At 37.5% G+C, this 21,493-nt stretch overlaps 1 protein-coding gene across 16 annotated transcripts in view; it reads right to left on the bottom strand.

Annotated features, from left to right (window-relative positions):
- NTRK2 (neurotrophic receptor tyrosine kinase 2) overlaps positions 1-21,493 on the bottom strand; it is a 203,686-nt gene that overhangs the window by 143,062 nt on the left and 39,131 nt on the right. For all 16 annotated transcript variants that reach the window (XM_064643024.1, XM_064643023.1, XM_064643025.1 and 13 more), the window contains 6 exons: positions 16,904-17,040; positions 13,768-13,900; positions 11,893-12,192; positions 7,061-7,093; positions 2,748-2,848; positions 1,366-1,465 (listed from right to left, as the gene is read on the bottom strand). In XM_064643024.1, coding sequence (XP_064499094.1) covers positions 1,366-1,465; positions 2,748-2,848; positions 7,061-7,093; positions 11,893-12,192; positions 13,768-13,900; positions 16,904-17,040 — 804 coding nt within the window. The remainder of the gene's footprint in view (positions 1-1,365; positions 1,466-2,747; positions 2,849-7,060; positions 7,094-11,892; positions 12,193-13,767; positions 13,901-16,903; positions 17,041-21,493) is intronic.

Raw genomic sequence — 21,493 nt, 5'->3', positions numbered from 1 at the left:
CTAGTTTCTCCAATAGCATTGAAATATTTAATGCACATCTGGAAAAACCTAACAAGTATTCAGCTTTAAAGAACTAACAACAGACAATTCTCATTGTTTCTCTCAGTTAGCTTCCATCTACTTCAGCTCTGTAAATGCAATTCAGAAAGCCTCAAACACAAGTAAAATTTACGCTGAACTGTGGTTCAGTTACAGAAAGTTTTTTCTAGCCTTCCGCCAAAACTGCAGCTCTATCCTGCTGACTTTGTGTTGTATGCAGAGTATATCAAAATGACTGTCCTCTTCTTACGCTACCCCAAAGAGCAGAGACTGTATCGTATCAGGAGGTGAAAGACAAGGTTACCATCCCAGCAAGCTGATACGCACCGACTACGTTTCTGTTGTGCTCAAATTTCATTTGTTCCAGGAAATCTACTCTAAACAGAATACAAGAACACAAAATATACAGTAGATATCTCTGAAAAGATCACTTGCCAAGAGCACATAAGGATTACCAAAATATATATCCATGTGGTACTATGCCATAAGCACAGTTGAGAGGAAGTACATGAGATTAACAGAAGATTAGTCACCACATTCTCCACAGACCCTCATCTACGCATATTAAGAACAAAACTTCATCTCCTTTAGTACACAGTGGTCTTTTTAAATTTCTCTCTTTTTTTAATACCATTTCACTCACATCAGCAGTCACAGACTGATGACATCAGTAAAATAATATGGTAACGGAGTTGTTGCAGGTACCTCTGTGTTATATTACCTCCATCTGGCTGTAAAATAAATAAATTAATAAACAAAGGGCTGAGATTTCCCACTTTCACAGGGACATGAGTACTCGCCACTCCCTCCAGATGCTACTCCCCAAGAAGCACAAGAAAATGCATCTGTCAGAATCTGACAGGACCCACTGCAAATGCACCTTCCACTCTTGTCATTGTTTCCTCTTGAATCACCTTAACACGACATTGTCGTATTGTCTTGTGTTGTACCTCTTACATACAGCATAGATCCTCATCAAACTGTTATTATCAAACTTGTAGCAAAATAAATTTCATTTCCTGTCTTCTTCCTACCTACGCTGTCTTGAGAAATATTTTACTCCAGGAAGTGTCTCAGGGGGATTTGCAGAAGGCGGCAGAGAAATGGGATTTGTCATAAGAACAAAAGAGAAAAAATATTTATCATCCAAAATTCTACACTCTGTCTACATCTACCTCTGCCCTTACTTACCTGATGAATAAAAAAAATATTAAATGTGATGGCATTTAATGTAGCTATTTTGACTGCTCCCAGAACAATCACCTATAGTATCAACTCCTACAACCCACAACAGTTCTGGAAGGTATAAAAAAAACCCCTGCTTACCTTTCATTCCAAACTTGGAGTGTCTTCCAAACTTCAGAATAATGAGTGTTATTACTAAGCCAGTGCACACCAATGCTGCAATTCCCACTACAACATACACCTAAAAAAGAAGAGGACACAAACAGAACTGCTTGTTTTGCACTTGTAAACTACCTTCAAAGATATCCAGTATACATTCAGATTAATCTAGTTAGGAAAAGAGATTCATTTCAACTGGGAACTCAGATCAAATAGTACAGAAAACAGACTCTTGCTGAGGTTTCTTCTATTCTGCAGGGAGCAGAGATTCAGATAGCTATAAGAACACCTTTTTCAACATCCTACACATTCAGTGCAGGTGGGAGGGAGCATACATCACCCCTTTCCCTTCCATCAGAGTGGCACGTTACAAGAAAAGTGGCATGTTGCACGTAACAAAAGCACATAGGAAAAAAAAATTACTGTGAAGATGGTTGAATACTGGTACAAATTACCTGGAGTGGTTGGGAAGCCTCCATCACTGGTGACATCAAAACCAGAGAGGACACACCCATGAGGATCCATGCTGGCCCCACTTTGATTAAAGGCTTCGACCAGCGGATTTCCACAGATCCCTCCTTTCTCACCTCAGCAGTTCAATGACTCCAGTATCAGATGAGACAAGACTGTTTTGGATCCTCCCAGTTTTTAGCACAGTGTCCCAGCTCACAGTTTGCTCTCTGTTTCATGAATGCACACACCCCACTGCTTGCTGCTTTACAGAGTCACTGGTAGAGGGAGGCTGCAATGTCAACCAGGCTGGTAACCCACTATCAGTTTCCAACATTTCAGTTCAGGAAAGCATGAGAGGCAAGGCAGCAAAGGAGGAGGCCTATACCAATTCAGCCACTTTTACTAAAATCTATTACATACCAATAAAACAAAAACCTACAAGAAATCATGTTTTAAAAACATACAATTAGATTTTGAAAGTTTGTTGCAGCACATCCTTTCTCTAAGGAGAAGCTGACTCCAGGACTGGTATTCAAACAACAACCTTCAAGTTACCTTGCATGTCTTTGTTTTGTAAATGAAGAGCTGCTCTCCTTAACTAAAAATTAAATGCAAAGTCTTAGGCTAAAAAAATTACAGTTAAATTGTTCAGAAAAGCAAGAAATAAAATAACAGTTTTACTTGAACTGAAAATTGATTCACTCTTTCAAAAAAATGGGGGGAGGACATGAGTGGGGAGCACTGATTGTTCTTTTTTTTTTTCCCCTTTTTTTCTGAGTTTTGATCACAACACACTAATAGTTATAGTGTTCTGGTAGCTCAGGGTCCTGTTACAGTGTCTGCAGCTTCGTGAGTTTTATAGCCAGGAAGTTCACAAAAATCATAGATCAGGAAACACCACATATACTTACAGTGATGCTATCTTCATTCTCTTTGTTGGAAACATCCGTGGAAGTGATTTGATTACTGTTATTTGTGGCATCTCCAAGATCATTAGGCGTGGTTTCATACTCTTAAGAAAGGAAAAAGGGTTGCTTTTATAATTTTGTCACTTTGGAGGGGAAATGGTTTTCATTATTTCTGCTTTGTAAGATGGTAAGGTCACTATCAACTTTGGGACTTTGAGCTCTTTGGAAACAACCCATAGTTGCTAATGAAGCTGGAATGTTTTGGGGGGAATCACTATAGCATATAACTGAACAAATGTGCTGTGACAGACAAACATGAAAAGAGAAGCAATCTACATCATAATGTGTATTCCTACTGGAAACACTAGAGTTAAATGAGAACTCCATCCAGAGAGCTATTTTAATGCACTTCTGAATTCCCATTAGAAATGAAAGACTGCCCTCTACACTGAGCCCTTGCATTCAGTCAAATATAGGACAGTCTCAGAAATTAGTTTGGGCACTTTTGTTTAGCTGATGAACTCGGCAGATGAGTTTCTAGCTAGTTTTATGAGTATCAAATGGGAAATAGCTGGTTTTATTTGTTTAATAAATAATAAAAAAACTCTGTTGCGTGCACAGGGGTTACCATTTACCATTGCTGTCATACAGGTAATCCTTTAAAAATTCAAGTGCCTGAACCTGTATGAAGAAATTTATTGGCTTATCAAAATAATTCCACTGATAGGGCTGCAAGGGTAAATCCAGAACCATTCCATACAAAGAATGAACATGGCTTAATTATTTATAATAATTTTAAAATGAAACACAAATATATAGTTCATGGTTTCCTGACAAAATCATTCAAATGAGATAAAAACAATCAAATAGTAATATATGTTAAGAGAAACATGCATTAAAATAAAATTTAAAAATGCATATATTTTGCATTTACTTTTGGAAACACACTAAACATTTCAATTTCATGACTGTAATGTGTGCAGATGAAAGAAACAAGGGGCAATAAACTGCACCTATTACAAAACGCACCTCCAGCATTGTAATTTAAGTTTGCAATTCACTGGGTATTTCTTTACATGTTTGGATTAAAATTAGTGCCATAAGCCTACAGATGAAATTTTAATTATGAAATTGAAAAAGCAGAGCACAGAGGCACAGCTCTTGCTAATTAGAGATGCAGGAGCTCTTCTGATCACAGAGCTGCTGCTGAGCAAGCACAGGGAACGCTTGCACCCCAGCAGAGGTATTCTCCTTTAGTTCCAAAGGCCAGTTTGGAGAGCTCAGCTGGCAGTGCTAGCAAGACGTTGCACTGGGCTTTTGATCTTCAAGAACACACCTGCTTTCTGCAAGGCACTAGCAGGCTGCAGACTTTTTTGGTAGAGGAAGCTATCAGTTACCTCTGGCATCAGTGCTATAGTCAGCAGAGTCAGGATGTCTAAACAACTCACATATTCTATTTTGGCTCTAAACTATACATGCCAAAGGACAGGACTCTTTCAAGCCAAAATACATTTTAAATATACAGAGCTTTCATGAGGAAAAAAAATCAATTTCTTGGTCTTTTACCATTTGTATTCCACAACTCTGCACTGCATCTCTATGGGTGTAGCTTACCACGCATCAGCAACAGAAGTATGAACAGCACTTCTCGCCCATCCAAGTAGTACAACCCCTGCCTGAACAGCTCACCTGCACAAGCAGCCTGGACTCTTGGACAAGACCATCTGTCACCATGACTACACACTTTGCCACAGGAGAGGAAGAGACTTCTTAATTTATTTGCAGGCAAAGCCTGCTTTATAACAAATACCTAGGCCTAGAAGGTTGGACTTCCTTTAAAATTACCTGGGAACATTGTCACAAATATAGTTTTGGCCAACCTTATATTTATTGTAGGTTTATAAGACCAACATATAAAACAAATTTTTAGGGCCTTCACTGATCTGACTTTGTAAAACAAACTTCAAAGAAGGAAATTTTTTGCTCTTAATTTCACATGTAAGTAGCAGTGGGCAAAAGACGATGCTATTTGCAGTTGTGTTTGTGCTTGTATCTGTACTAAGCTACTGGAAATCACACCCTGAAGGACTAGTGAGAACCATACAGACTGTTTCAGGTCTGGTCTGTGAATCCCCTGAATGCACTTTTATGTTCAAATGGGCAAGAGCTAAAGTAGGCTGCATCAGTACACAGGTGTTGTGCTGACATTCCCTGCTGTCTAATTGTGAATCATATGCATTTGAGGTGCATAGTGCCAGATCTTCAATGCGTCTTGAAATGGGTGAGTCAGTCAAGGAAAACACACACAACAGCTATCTAGCCCAAACCAGATGATTCTGAGTTAAACAAATTCCTCTTCATTTCACTATGAAATCCTGACATAAACGCTGAGCACTATACAGACAGGGTCACGCCTCTTGACTCATGCTAGGTAGGACTCATATTGCTGCAGGGCCAAGTTCTCCTGTGCTGTGTACCTCATGCAGCCACCAATAACTATAAAAACTGCTGTGAATTGCAGCTGAGGCTGAGACATATTTTGCAGCAATTTCAGAAACAAGGTGCATGGCAGCTGGGATAGACATAACAGCACAGTCATATCAGCACGGGGGGGGGGGGGGGGGACAGGGGGGGCAGGCCCTGCACAGTCATTCTGGGGGTTTGATTGATATGAGGCAGGTTGTCTCTTTCACATTCACAATCAAATTAGAAGAAGCATCGTAGCATGAAAATGTGAACTCAGAGCCAAAGGAGCTGGCTTTGCACTTAAATTTCCTGCTCATACCCAAATGAGTTGCTTTATTTCTCTCAGTTACTTCCCAGATGGTGTCAGGACAGCTTCCCCTCTTCGCCTTTTCCAAGAGGTGCCAGAGAGGTGAGCTAGAGGCACTAATGACTGCTCCATGCACTACAGGAACTGCCCCATGCAGTCTGGACTCCCACGGGCAAACACAATGTCATGCAGCCTGATGCAGCCTCATCAGTTCTTCTATTTTCTGTTGTATGTTCAAAACACTTAATGGAAAACATTTGGAAATCACCTCACATCACAACGACAGCACTTTTAAACAGCAGAAAGAACAGCCAAGAATAAAAAGGAAGGCTGCCTTCACCAGGACTGGGTCTTGCAGGGTGTAATCCATCAGCAAAACTCAAAGCACAATATATTAGCAGAATCCTACCCAAGTCAATCGAAGCATACAGCGCTCACATGACTAAAGCCATACACAGGCATCAGGGCCTTCATAAACAACTCAGAATCAAAATCTTCATGCATACAGTTTATATAATACAACACATGAAGAAATTGTGCAAACCATCACCACTCTCCTATCCCCAACCCTCTCAACAAAAAAACCAACCAACCAAACAAACAAAAAAAAAGAATTTGGAAAGAGAGGGAGGGGAAGCTATCCTTTGGAATTTCTAAGCATTTAAAGTCAAATTGATGCTTCAACTGCACATTTGCTAAAGTTTAATGACATGGAATGGAATCAAAGACATAACATTTAGATCAGCTTTAGCTAACTTGAGTCATGGGCCATTTCATCCAAGTAAAAATTACTCCAAATAGGATCCAGCTTCAGGTTGTTTGGGTGCGTTGGTTAAGGTGATCTTTCCCACTATACCAGAAATATTTTGTAAAACTAGCCAGTTGCTTTTCATTCTGCAGCTTCTATTCTAGTGCACACTGGCTTTCACTAGGTACATTTCTCCTAACTAAAAAACTAATGTGAACACTGTGCCATCGAATCTCCTGGCACAGACTCAGCTACCACTGACGTGATGGTCTGCTTATGTAAGAGAGATGAAGAGAAGGTACAAATGAGTGGACAGAGCAGAATAAATTGCCTATAGGAAAACCTACTTATGCCAACTTCATTTTTAAGTGGGATTTAGGGGTACATTTTTGGAGGCAAAATAAGTATAGAATCATCCTTGAAAAAATAAATTAAGTTATATAAGGAGAAATCACAAACTCTCTTTCCTCCAAGAAATGCCTCCAAAAGGTTCACAAAACCTAATGTCTGTGAACTACATTAGACAGCTTTCATTCTACAGGATCAACTGCACCCATTCATAGCAGTGGATTTATGCTTCTCCTAATGTGAATCAAAAGCAGCAGAGTAAGTAAAACATCATATTGCCATCATGTATGTTGAATATAAGGCAGAAGAACCAAAAACACAGAGTACCTTTTAGAATCGTGTTATGTGACATTTCAATTTAACTGAGCCTGACATTCAATCTCTTAATGGCTTCAGTTCCTTAATTTCTAGCATTAAAAGAAAAGAAAAAGGAAATCAAATATATACCATAAACGTCTGGATCCAAAATTGGGCCACTACCTGCACACGGAGAAGAGAAAAAAAAAAAAAAGAAAAGCTATGTAAATAGATTGCAAATGCTGGAAGAATAAGAACAGGAATTGTTCTAAGAGTTGACTTTATTTGCCATAGCAATCACCAGTAACTACATCAATGCAAGTCAACACCAATAATTCCAGTACCTGCTTATCAGATTACATTTACAACCATTTTGGAGCTATCCCAAAAGTTAACATTTTGCTTCATGTGAAAGAGCTACTGCAAGTTAGCTCTGGCAAGGGCACACATTATTCCCCAACTGGGCAAAATCCTACTTTCCACTATTAATATATATATGGAATAAGTGCAACATTAACTATTCCCGTTGAAATGTCAGTGGTAAAATTCTCCCTGACTTCAAGCAGAATCAGACTTCAGTGAGGTCTAACAATTATGGATTTTTACCTGATAAAGAAATTGCTATTATATCACTGTGAGAGCAAACCGGTTTAGCTGGGAGCTGGTAATTTAAAGGCTAGAGGTAGCAAAAACTGAAGCAGTACCATTTCATTCACTCTGTAAAAGGATGCTTCCAAGAAGCCAACTGCACAGCTGATACACAGACAGAACTCTTACCAAAAGAGTCAGATGTCTCAGAAACCAGAATTTACACAAGCAAATGGATACCTGTCCAGGCAGCACTTTTCTAAATTTTACTAGTTCCTGTTTGCATCCTTTTATAATTACTGCACATAGGTAAGGCTAAGCACATATGTGAATGTAATGTACAGAACGCCCACAGAATTATTGTGCACTATTAGACTATTCATGCTTTGAATACTTGTTTTGTATCTTAACATACCTGTTCATTCTAGTTTATAATGTATTCATAACATAGCTTATGTAGTAGGCGTCTAATAATGTCTTCCATATTTTTAGTCTTTCTTTTTGTAGGTTTGGAAGTAAAACTATAGATAATTAAAATCTCTAAAGATGCATCCAACTTCAAATAATATAATTCTGTTTATAATACTATACAGTAAATCCACAGCAGTGGCATTATACTGGCATAAAGCCACTGTGAATATGAGCAGAACACCATTGTTCACAGCATGAGAAACTGTGCTGAAAATATTAGTTGCAACCTATGTGCAGAGTGGCAACAGATAATTAGGTTTATTTTAAAATGCATCTGAAGATATTCTAGTATCCAGAGATACAGTTCAATAATCCCCATGAGAAGCATCATGTCAATCAACAGAAATAAATAACCAGTGAAGAAATGTTGCACTATCTGTCCTCAAGCAACATTTGGCCAGAGATTTCTGTCCATAAAAATCCATGGATTCAGTTTTTCTGCTGTAAAACATCCATCTGCTGAAAGACAGTATTTTTTAACTCACATTCTGCAATCAGAAGTGGAAAAAACCCCAAAACAACAACGACAAAAAAGCCTCCCAGTCCTTTATTTCTGGCAACATTTTTGTTAACGTTCACTTAAATTGGGATAAAGTAAGCAGATTAGTAAACCCTTAACTCCTGCCAGAGATATAAACTAGGAAGTCATCAACTCTATTCAACTCCTTTTATATAACTGAATACTTCAAATAAAGTTTCAAAAATCAAGATCGTAGACAACTCCCAATTTTCTACTTAGTATTGTTTTTTCTATTTAGTACATAAAAACGCATCTACTTAATCATCAGTTGAAGTTATTTTAACATTAAACTTCACCACAATAATTTTGCATATTTACACACATTTATCTTCAAGGCAAATACAGAATGGCACCATTGTTTTGGTCCCCTTTAGAAGAGGCTGTTAAGTAACCGAACTATCAAAAGACTTATCTATTCACTCATCTTTGCGAACTACATCAACTACACTTGGATTGCTTGCTTCTTTCTTTACAAATTTGATGTTTTCAAAATAAAACAGCAGCAAAGGACTCAATTCCAAAAACATCTGTAAAACACATTATGCCACACAAGCAAATGCTACTTCTATGGCATATTTAACATATTCTTTTACTATGACAAGATATATGTGACTTGGAACCTTCAGCTGAATTTTAGCATAGACAGTTGGTAGATGAATAAGCTTAATTAAAAATACCTATTATTGGTAAAAATCTCTCTGACATTCATTAGCCATTTTGGATCAACTATGAGGACAGCCTCCAGAATAAACCATGACCATTTCTGGCTTACTCTTCACTGCAGTGTCATCTCTAATAATCAAGTCACTTTCAGCAAGAACAGGAAACCAAGAACTTTAGCAGCTTAAAGATAGCTAAAATCCAGCCAATAAAATATAAACTTTATTCTTCTAGGTCTTCATATTTAAAACAAATTCTTATTTTACAACATTAATTGTGGTATCATTAACACCATCAAAATCCCACTGTGGTACATAGTTTCCTCCATCCTCAGACCAGTGGAAAAAGTTCACCAAGTAGCATGCTGGAAATTGAGAGCATCTTAGAGAAATCATGTCTTCACCATGTTTGATGCAACTCTGAAAGTGAAGCATTACGCTGTTGATAGTAGAATATGTTTCAGACTTATGTGTATTTACTTTAGACATATGGATTATAGGTTTTGAATTTTTTTTTGTTGTTTTTACCTTCTGAGCATTTGCCCAAGTGATGCAATAAGCAGAGAATCAGTTTAACCTCAGTGAGTGTACCTCATTTCATGAAACATCAGGACTAATATTTAATTCAGTCATGAAGACATGGAAATGAACATAATACCAGGGCATGGGCCTTAACCTTTATGATTCATTGTACAATATATGGGCCAAAAGAAGAAACTACACAGTAACAACAGCACTGAAAAAGCCTTTTAAGGATTTGTAAAAGCTTGACAGTGCTTTAAATAGTAATAGTTGAGAATGAAAATTGTAATACAACACATCTGCTTTTATGTGAGCTTCAGTGGAGGAGACAACAACATTGTGACATTTTCAGCAGCTCAATGCCATGAATTCTTACAGGAAAAAACTAAAAACAATATTCAGGAGGCTAAGTATATAAGCCATTTCCCCTGCTGTTAATTTTTAAGACTGGTTTGGTGCCATTCACTATATATGAACTAATTTCTAATGCAGTTACATCCTGTCCATACATAGTCCCATTTCCTCTGTACTCTTTTTGTGAAGCTTAATCCACTAGAGGACTTGGGAAATGCCTAAAGAACACAGCAGAGATTAAATAATATATAGATAATAGATAGACTTATATTCCATATAAATATAAATATGATGGAACAAATAAATAATGTTTTCTTTCTTATTTAGAGGATAGCTACAGTCCTATTTACTGATCTAAAACAACACAGCTGGAAAGTTTTCAGTGCACAGGGGAAAGGCATAAAGGAAAAACAGGAGAAGGGATTTGGATCAAAGACAAAAAATTATAAAATCACCTAAATGTATGAGAGGTTAACTGTTATTCTATTAGAAAATGAACTCAGGTTCATATTAAATAAGCAGAGTGTAAGAGAACTTCCACTGTACACAGAATATCCATGAGGTGAACTGTTTTGCTGAACAGTTATAAAGCAGTATTAAAGGATGCCAATAGCTGAAATCATGGCATGTTTCTGTAATGAGTCTACTTAAGGAAGAACTCCAGAGAAAAAAAGAAGAGAGGAACATTAAGGACATCAGGAGTAAATAGTCTGATTTTATCAGCTCTGCATCCTCTCCTTCTAAAGATGGGAAAGTCTTTTGACCTACTCTCTTTCTCCCTACAGCAAACTGCGTTGATAGGGAAAAAATGACATATGACCATATTTTTACTTTCTGTAGCCTGAGATATAGGAAGAGAGAATTTAAACATCCCCCTTTTTTCCTGCCAGATAACATTAGCACTGCACATTGCTGTTTAAAAGAAGAAGACAACTTTTTATATCACATGGCTAAAAAGCCAAAGGTACATACAGGCTCTTATTTTCAGATATGAGTATGTAATTATCTGCACAAAACCATGACTTTATTTCTACTCCAGATGTGCAAGGTCCCCTCAGTGTTTTCTTCCACATACACCAGTATGCTTACATGTACAGAGACTGTTCTTGCAGTCACTTCATGTATGGTTTTGAAGATGTAAGAAAAGATCAAATCACAGAGAGTAACAATCACTTACAGTAGTCCCTGCAATTCAGTGAATTAGTCTACCTTAAGCCTGCCCAAAAAGCATTTAGGTGGCCTTGGTAGAACCTTTAGAGCAATTGAAGATGCAGCTATCTTGAACAGTGATACTCATAGACATGTAGATGCCCAACCTTCACATAGATGAATGGGAACTGGACATCAAAATGCCTGAAAGCACCTGAGACCTTGTCCATCCTGCCTCTGGGTTACCAATGCCCTAAACAACATATTATTATCAATTCACTGGACCGCACAATCAATTTTGCAACAAGGCACTAGATGCTACAGAGGCATCCTCCATGTCTTGCAATACACTGCCTAGTTCCATTCGTATGCAGTGCAGCAAATTACAGAGTGGCTGAATTGGCAGTCGATGCTTTCCAGGATCAGAACTGAGGCTTGGGAAAACTTCAGAAAAGCAACCTTTTATTAGCCTTAGCTGGCAGCGAGGATGGCTACTCAAAGGAAAGATTTATAGAGCACTGGCATGGCCTCCCTTGAGAAGCAATAAACAAGAAGAAAATAATCAAGGAAAACATTATTTTACAATTAATATTGAAGACATTTATTCAGAGAAAAAAAAAGTCCTACAAAAAGCTTCCTCCAAATACTTAAACTGGGCAAGAGCACTGTCTCAACAGTATAAATTTGCAATTGCTAACATTAAAAAAAATTACACTTACCATCTCCAGGGACTGACATGAAATGAGCATCAACCCGTTTTTCATCCTCTCCATAATCATTCTTTGCCAGTAAGGTATAAGCACCATTATTCAGGTGTGTAGGATTGTCCAGCTGAAGGCAGCCATGGTATTCACTTTGATTGATAACATGTATTTTAGTACAGATGTATTCAGATTCATTCAGCACAGCTCCTTCATAGAACCACTGCAATGTGGGCTTAGGGTTCCCTTTCACAGTGAATGGAATACACCAGTGATGGTCTGGGGTTGGAGATTCAATAAATGTGATATTTGGTGCAACTATATTGGAAAAAAAGAATGAAGAACATCAGAATATTCTGAACATGTCCTTCCTCCTTTCCTTTCCTCCCTCCAAAGTTATCAGGGAAGTATTTTTTATTCACCAGTACAAATACATGTTACTAGTAGGAATGGTACATACTTGAAGGATGCTCACACAGGAATGCACCTGCTCTGCCTAGGGTACTATGCTTACAACTGAAATGAAGCTGCTCTTCAAAAAAACAAAGCAAACTAGTTTCAGACAAAGACTGAACATGTGTTAAATCACTTAAAGCCTGTAAGGTGTGGGAAGTTCAGTTACTAGATCGCTGAGAAAATCTCTCTCTTGGAAGAGAGACATTTTAGCTTTATTTTGCTGAAAAAATGGTGCAGAGGAGTGCTGAAGGAAAACAGCAGTATTGAAAATATTTAAAAGCTGGCCAAAAGCAAGTAGCACTGCAAATATTCTCAGCTAGGAATCCAAACTCACTGACTATTTTCTTCACAGAATCAAAGTCAGAACAGATTACTTAATTCCCTGGATTCTTTTGTCAGGGAAAGATGATTGTCTACTATACATATTGTCATCCTTGTTCACATCTGCTAAATGCCTCAAGTTTACAGACTATTTCTGTTTCTCTCAAGAGATTATTCCAACACCTTGCCCATTATTTCACTACCAGGAAATTTTCCTCTATATTTATTCTTAACTACATCCAATTTCATCTAGTTGTACTCCCTTTTATCACTCATAACAGTGCCAAGCTCAGAATCTCATTACACTGTTCAAACATTTCTAGTTTATGTTCTTTCCCATAGTTATTACATATCCAATTTCAACCTACAAACCTACATGTACAGTGATTTCTCTAGTTTGCTCTGTCATGAGCACACGCTGAGCCAAGTTTGCCATCTACGAAGTGTTCCATTCTCATCTTCAATTAAACAGAGGGTTGGAACTTGTGAAAACACACTGTCATGTAAAATGACAGTGTAAATTCATGTAAAATGAATTTAGCCTGGAGCCTAGATCTAAGAAGCCAGTGCCTCTACACTAAATGTCCCTTCCCCCTTCCTTGGCCCTGACAAATACATGCACTATTCAAAGCTATGACAAATAAATTTATATCTGGCCGTACAAATGTTGAGAGTGTATTATTTTTCAAACAAAGCAGCTGTTGTTTTAGATAGTAAGAATTTGAGCATTTGTAGTCTCATAGAATTCTACAAGCTTTTTGATGCATTCACACTTCTCAATTCTTAAGACAGTGTGTATGGACACGCACATCACTACAAACCTTCCCACACTGATAGTGCCATTTAGTATTTGGGATTTTAGACCTTTACTTACAGATTGTTCTAAGCTGAAGAGGAAGCAGTTACAAACATATTTTTTGCAGAATACAGAGCTGAAAAAGATAAATGCAACAACTGCTGGTTGGGCTACTCCTTAGCATTAACTGAAGTAGATAGTTCACATGCCTTAACGGTTTTCTTTTCAACAACCTAAGAGACCAAAAAATACTTATACCCAAAACAGCTCCTGCTAATGCAGTTTGGCCTCAGGATCTGTATGGAGGCCTGCATACGTACAGAATACCGTGAGCTCGGCAGAGGCTTGGTACTCTCCCACAATGTTCTCTGCTACGCAGGAAATCGACAGTCCACTGTCCATGGACGAAACATTCTTTATGGTTAGTGAGGCAGGGTTCTTATTTGTGTCACTCTACAAATGATCAGAAAAACATGTATGTGTCAACCACAGCATTAAGAACAAAGGAGAGGGAGGGCATTATTGGCAATAGCTGAATGGCATTTTTCATTTTCCCTTCCTTTTAACTCTATCAGTCCACAATTAATCAAAACCTTACCTTAGCGCCTTATTCACACAGACCTAAATCACCTACAGAATCAATTGTAACAGTCAGTGGCAGTGGATTCAGAGCTCCAGAAGTCCCGCTACAAACACTGCACTCAACCATGTTTCTGTCCTGTCACTTTCAGTCTCTGCCTTTTTTTTTTTAACACTTGATCCTCTCCACACAAATGTTTTTTTCTCTACCCACACCCTTGCTCATCCCTCTCTCCTACTTCATAACCAATTTCTGTGGTCTATCTCTGCCTGTTCTCTTTGAACTTTTTCTTCTTGCCTATATTCTGTTCAATCCTTGCTTTACTTATCCTTTTCTCTCTTTCCTTTAAAATTCTGCGTGACATCTCTTCCACTGATGCCTTCTGAGCCCTACTGTACCTTGACAATGATGTGTCTTCTATCTCCTCAACCAAATTTCTCTGGGAAGCTTTCTTTTCTCAAGAAACCTTCCACAAGAAACTAAATACTTTCTACTACCTATGTTATTGTCCAAGTACTGTTTTATGTGTTAAGTACAGCCTAATTAAGGTAAAAATGATAATTCTTATAAATCTTGATTCTTATGATTCCTAGAAAGCTCAGTGTCCATCTACAGTCTTAAATGACATACTGAATATGCAGCTATGCCATACTGATTAAGGAAATATGGGTGAATTATACACACACACAAAAAGCAAGCTAATTGTTAATGGCTCTGATGTTCTTAAATCAGGCCTTCATATGATCTCCAAAGCATTATTTCCATACCTGAATTTTTCACAAAGAACAAGACTATTTTATTAGGATAGAAACCAAACATATTCAGAAAATAAACAATAATTAGGATAATTTTTTAAAACTACTTTTGAGATAATTTTCTTACTGTACACACACACACCAGCACTGCACAGAACACAAATAACACAATGCATCTGTAAAACTGCAGCAACCTGACATGGCAGTCAATAGGAATTTGTAGGAACACTTGTGCATATAGTCCTGTGCAACCAGAATTTTGAACCTCAAGATGACAGCACAACTCTATTTGAGTTAAATGTCCCTTTGCTTTCAGTGTTACAGTAGGGGAGGTGGGTGGAAAAGCAAACATCCCATCACACACTTCTCTGCATGCAATTCTCAGAGGTGAGCAGTGCCCAAAGCTGGACTGAAAGCAGAGGGGCTCAACCACAGGCTCAGGGCTGAAATCTAAAGCAAGAAAAATCTAAGCAACATTAGTCAGACTATACATCAGCATAGAAACTCAGAACATACAGCTTTGCAGAACTAAAGTCTAGTTTTAACATTTGCTAATGTCTCTTTTAAAACAGGAAAGAGAGAGAAAACAGGCAAAAGCAGATTATGAGATGAAGGAAAGGGGGGCAGAAACTGAGACTTGCAAGTGAGAGAAAAGAAACCGAAAGCGACACTCACAGAAAAGGACAGTTGTGAATGGCAAACAAGGTTTAAAAGGCATGTGCTCTCCTGCTACTGAAAAGACTACTGTGCTCCACGGCTAAGGCTGTAGTTAGCCTGTATTATGAGCCCCTCTAAAACACCATGATGAAGTTATTCCAGGACAAAATACTTCTGGAGAGCATAAAGCAAACTGATTATGGCATTTCAAAGATAGGAGGGTTAAAAAATGAGGTGACCTCACTTTCTGAACAGCATCCCCCATTTGTTTTGGCTCCTAACTAAAAAAAAAAAAAAAAAAGTTAAAAAAAGAGAGAGAAAAAGAGCAGAACTTGGCATAGATTCCCCAAACTGTTTTAATTTCTTGTTCTTGATGACGATTGATGACTTTGGGGAACTTTACAGATCAGAGAAAATTACTTTAAAAATACAACTAGAGCTCTGCAGAGCTCTTACTTATGGAGCTGAAATGAAAGACAGGCTAGTTAAATTCTATACAAGCCTGATATAATGACCTTATGAAAGAAAGTACGAAAACTATGAGACCCAAGAGATCCTGTCTCTTCCACACTGCAGGAAGAGTTTTGGAAGTACACATCCCACACCTTGTATAGACCAAGAAGCTTTAGACAGTTGTGCATCACCATGAATGTAGGAAAAACAATGCTACAAAATTTTAATACAGAGAAGGTCTTTTCCACTGTGTAAATAATGCCAATTTATGAGGTCAGTAGCTGCATGTTGAATATCTGCTTAAATGCCTCATCTTTGTCAATACTTCCATCAGAAAGAACTTAATCATGCCATCTCCAGTGTACGCACAGTCTACAGTAGGGACACAAAATATAAAGATCCCAGAAAACAACATTCCCCCTCCTAGATGATTTCACTGAGGAAACATTTTCATAGTTCATTTAAAAAATGAACAAACACATGCCATTTTTTTTAGTAACATTTTAACTTCAATTTCCAAGGCTTCTTTTTGTAGCAACACGTGGCAGGAAAATTAAACAAGCCACAAAATATTTACAACCAAATTCCAACACACCAAACCTTTGACATGAAAATATAATAAAATTATGAACACAAAGCTTTTTTCACAATTAGGATAGATTGGATTTATTTTCTGTAAGCAGGTATCACTGATAACGAGAAAGTCCTTGTGTTTCTGTATCCCGATTCACATTACTTTCAAAAATTTACATTACTCTCATTTACCAGTGAACATCAAAAAACCAGAGTGAAAATCAGGATCTTGATAAACAAATGTCTGCCATTCTCCAAAAGCACTGCCACAGTCACCCGTGATTGAAAGTAACTGGAAAACAAATGTAATCCCAACATTAACTTTCTCTTTCATCTTTTTAATAAAAAGTTAACTAAAGCTGAATGTGAAACTTCATTCCATCATTCAGCAGGTATCACCTGTCTCCGAATTGTCACATATTTGAATATAAAACTTACCTCATGGTTTGAAACAAGATTAGTTACCACCCAGGACACATTTGGGGGTGGCCCTCCAGTAGTATCACAGTACAACGTGATGCTCTTTCCTTCCACCACGGTGATGTTATAATTGCTTAAGTTCGCTGAGGGCAAGTCTATGATAGAAACGATAACAAAAAACATCCACATGTATTTGTATTTGACAGAAGACACACCATGCAACTCTAATCAAGCCATATAAATGCAAGCAAAACCACTACTACATCAAATATTTACTGTAGTCAGTACTATTCAGTCAAGCAGTCAAACAGAATCTTTGGAAATATATAACTACAATGTTTAGCTGCTATGTATTTTCTACACTTCCTCTGCTTCATATCCTAAGAAAACAATATTGCATGCAGAAATACATTATGCTAGTTAAGCATATAGGGAAATATGTCAGGTCTGCAAACAGAAGTTATCCAAACTTCAGTTTTTAACTTCAAAATGGAAAAAACCCTTCCCTTACTCTTCAAAACTGGAAACTTTATCTATCTTTTTGTAACAAACACAAAGCAACCTCTATGTTCAACTAACTGACATTGTGGTATTCCTGCTGTTCTCCACAATACTAACAAGAAAATCCCATTAGCTCCCAGTATCACACAGGAGACTGCAGTCCTCCTCTCATAGAGTGACAGAGATCACAGAGAACAGGGCAAAACCTAGATCTTAAGTACAAAGTGAGGGAAACAGAGCACTGAACAGATCAAACTAGAGAAGAGAAAGGACAGAAGAGAGCGTTAGCAATTGCACAGAGCTCTATCCAAGGCACCTCAGCTGACTTTTCTAATGCCCTCAGAAAAGCAGAAAAGGAGTGAGATGGTATCACTCATCAGGAAACAAGACCGGATTTTGCAAGAGTAAGGACTCCCACTTCATCTTACATAACTATAAATCACTCTGTATCTCATTCTTTAGCACTAAAAGCAACGAGAGTTTCCCAAAGAGTAAATATGTGCTGAATGCTTAGAAAAACACACAGAATTACAGACTGACCCTCTTCAAAAATAATAACAGCAATATCAGTAGATTGTAGGCACATAGGCACTCACATTTCATATTTATTTACATAGCAAACAAATATCACCTTTCTTAAAGATACTATGTCATCATTTGAAGCTGCCACACTCTGTAAAAAGCCTTGGTCTCCTTTATGAGGCATTTCTCAGCAATGGTTCCAGGTAACTTTTACTTGCAATTTATCACCTCAAATAATCAAGCTTATCTGCTGTGCTGGATATGTATGCATCATCTTGCAATAACTTTTCTTTTTCTGAAACAACAGTTCTTTTCGTTTGTTTTTTTTTTTTAGTTGAGAGTACAGCACTTTCATCATGGACTTGGTGGTACAGAAGTTTAGCAGAGACTTTTTTCCTTATATAAAATATCCAAAACAAATAATTAACTGCCAAAGCATCATGAACACATATGTTTGCTGGAGGTTCAATAGAAGCTATATGTATTGGAAATCTGCCTTAATTAGTTCAATAAAAGAAAAAAATTAAAGGAATTAATACAGAAAAGAAGATGAATAATTTCCCAGGCAATGCTTTCTTGCCTAATAAGATTTGGAGATTGGCACAAGTATACACTAACTGCTCAGGCAATTCTCCTGGTGCTTTAAGTAGTGCTGTAATATGATTCCCATTATAGGCATCATAGATTTCTTCTATTATGTTCACTTTATAAATCATATGTTGAAGTTTATTGAGACAGAGCTGGAGTTTGTATGCCTTGATGCAGTAATCTGTTAGCAAAGGTAGCCATCTACTCTAGCCTGCTGTGAATTCAAATCTCACCAGTGTCTGTCAACTAGGTGAGCAGGAAATAAAACTTATCTTAGGGAACATCTGGATATTAATTATGCTATTTAGGGAACAAGGAGAAAAGTAATGAGATAATTTGCTTCATAAAGTTACACCTTCACACCATCTCTGAAAACCATTACAATTACTCCTGCCAGACCTGAACATCCAAAGAGATTAAAGGTCTCTGCTCTTCCTAGCCCTAGCACTTGGGATAAGGTCTACACGGTAGATTAGCATTTCACTGTGCAAACCTGCACGTTTCCTACTAACATATCATTTCAGGTGAAACCACCAGTAAAATAAAAACAACTTTCGTCCCTCAGATCTCTCCTTTGATAGCTGTTAAGTTCTGAGACAACTTCTTCCTGCAATGTGTTTATGTACAGGATAGGTGTCTGAAGTTTAATTTCTCTGGTACTGCCTCTGTTTTTCACCCAGAATTAAATCTAGTTCTGTTTATTTGCAAAAGTCTACATATGTCATGTTGGTGTTAAGTCTCTAATGAAAACAGCTACATCATGCCAGAAGGTTATAAAATATTACTGCTTATAATTCTATAGGTTCCTAAAGTTACACTAAAAACCAGCTGCAAGACCTCTGCCTCAAAAGAAGTACAAATGGAATGGAATGGAATAGAATAGAATTAGAAATAGAAATCACGTTGCTGTGTGTGTTTTCTTTTACTTTCTTTCCCAGTCATGAGGTGGGTGGAAAACCTAAGAAACACCTTGGGATTCATTTTTTCTGGTTACATGTCTTGAGATAATGAACTTTAACTGCAAGGTCATTTTGCTTTTATTTCCAGTGGCTCCCAAACTGCTCCACAGCAGAATACACACTCAGAATACACACTGTTTGAGATGTGGCTCTCTTTCAGAAAAGTGGACAGTAGCTTAAGGCTTCATATCCAGACATGTGATGCACTGCACTTACCAACAAAGCAATGAGACTTAGCAGCAAGACTGTACTGAAAAATACCTGTATTTAAAAAAAAAAACAACACATTGGACCTTAACATACATACATACATGCTCAGTTTGTATGCTCAGTGTAGTGTGAGATCATTTATGTGGGTCGGTAGCATTTTGACGCTTATAAAAGATATCCAACCATGTTGCTTTCACTTCTGACTTAATTTGGTTAAATACAGGGGTTTAGATGGCTATCGCTTCTGTTGATACAGATGTACATTTTAAAGGACTTTGCAAACAGCAATTGATACATGCAATCAGACAACAGATTCAAATACTACTGTATACTGCCAGCATAGTAAGTTCAGACTGTAGGATAAGAGCCCATAAAAGGCAGTCATGATGTTATCTTTCTATAAGTTTCATCTTGATATCTGTCAGACAGAGACTACTCTGTGCTTCAAAGCTCAAACGCAATCTCTGTTTCAAACTTTTATAGCAATAATTATAATAACTCTGGATATCAGCAATGACCCATTTAGTATCCAATGTCTTTTTCAAGTTTGCTGTATTTTTGGCCTTAGCAACCTTCTGCAGCAATGAGTGTTACAGGTGTAATGTTCAGGCTGTATACAAAAGCAATTCCCTTTTACCAGTTCTGAAATTTCTCAGTGACCTTCAAATTTATTGAGTACTCTCCTGTTCTGGTGGAACAGAGTAAAGAGAGTTTCTGAATGATCTCCTTAAGATTACCTTGGTTTATTTTGTTTCTCAAATCCCTTTTCTTCTTGATAATCTATCCAAAGCTTCTCAATCTCTGCAAAAATGGGAGGATGGAACCTGTTACTGAGAACTTTAAACTATAATGTAGAAAATAACCCAGTTCAATAGATGAAGGTGTACTCTAAAATCCATGTGTTTCATTATGCATTGGTATATAACAGCTATGTTCTTCACCACATACAGAATATCTTTTCTCCTATTCAATTTGATTACACTTTATTCCCACTTTATTCAATTTGATTTACACTTTATAGGCAGCTCAGGATTAGAATAAGCAGTCACTTCCCTCACTCCAGCACAACTAGACACAACAGAGACAAGTAGAAGGAACTCATTTGTGCCAGCTGAGTTTCTCCAAATATCATCTCATACTTTAGAAGGAACAAACTCCCCCTTATGTAGGGAAGAGAGGCATTTACCCTCACAAACCATCATTAGTGCAAAAGGATGACCTGAGGCCATCAGATAGTGGAACTGCCAAGCATCACTAGGGAATTACTCACATCTTTCCTGTGCACAGCTGGGACTTCAGCAACCACAAAACCAAACACCTTGGATGCAATTTTTAAAGGTTACTACTACATCAGGCTACGCAACTGTCAATGGAAATTCATAAAATGAATGTGCCTAAACTCCTAGAGGGCTTTCAAAGGCTTCATGCTGCTACTTAGTACTTTCTATAGAAAGCTTAAATTGGCCTTACTAGAGCCAGATCATCATTGTATGTCAAAGGAAGGATATGACATAATGAAGAAATAACTGAATATTAATATAAGCTGTAGTCTGTAGCTCAACTCTTAGCAGCAAGAACACTTTAGCCAGTATACTAAAGCTACTTTTCGAAGGTGATGGTCTTAAGCCAGAATAAGCAAATCCACCATTACACCAAGGATACTGTTTCACTATCTTCAGCTACAAAAATTTTTACAAAATTAGTACCAGATTGACTTTTTCTGCTTCAACTCTCATCTGTTCAGTTCTGGGATTTGTTCAGTTGCTCAAAAATCTTCAACAATTCTCTCAATATGGTCAATTAGCATCACTAATACCTAAGAAATTAC

The sequence above is a fragment of the Pseudopipra pipra genome, chromosome Z, assembly GCF_036250125.1.
Source record: "Pseudopipra pipra isolate bDixPip1 chromosome Z, bDixPip1.hap1, whole genome shotgun sequence".
NCBI lineage: Eukaryota > Metazoa > Chordata > Aves > Passeriformes > Pipridae > Pseudopipra > Pseudopipra pipra.
This window is presented reverse-complemented; position numbering and strand designations above follow the sequence as displayed.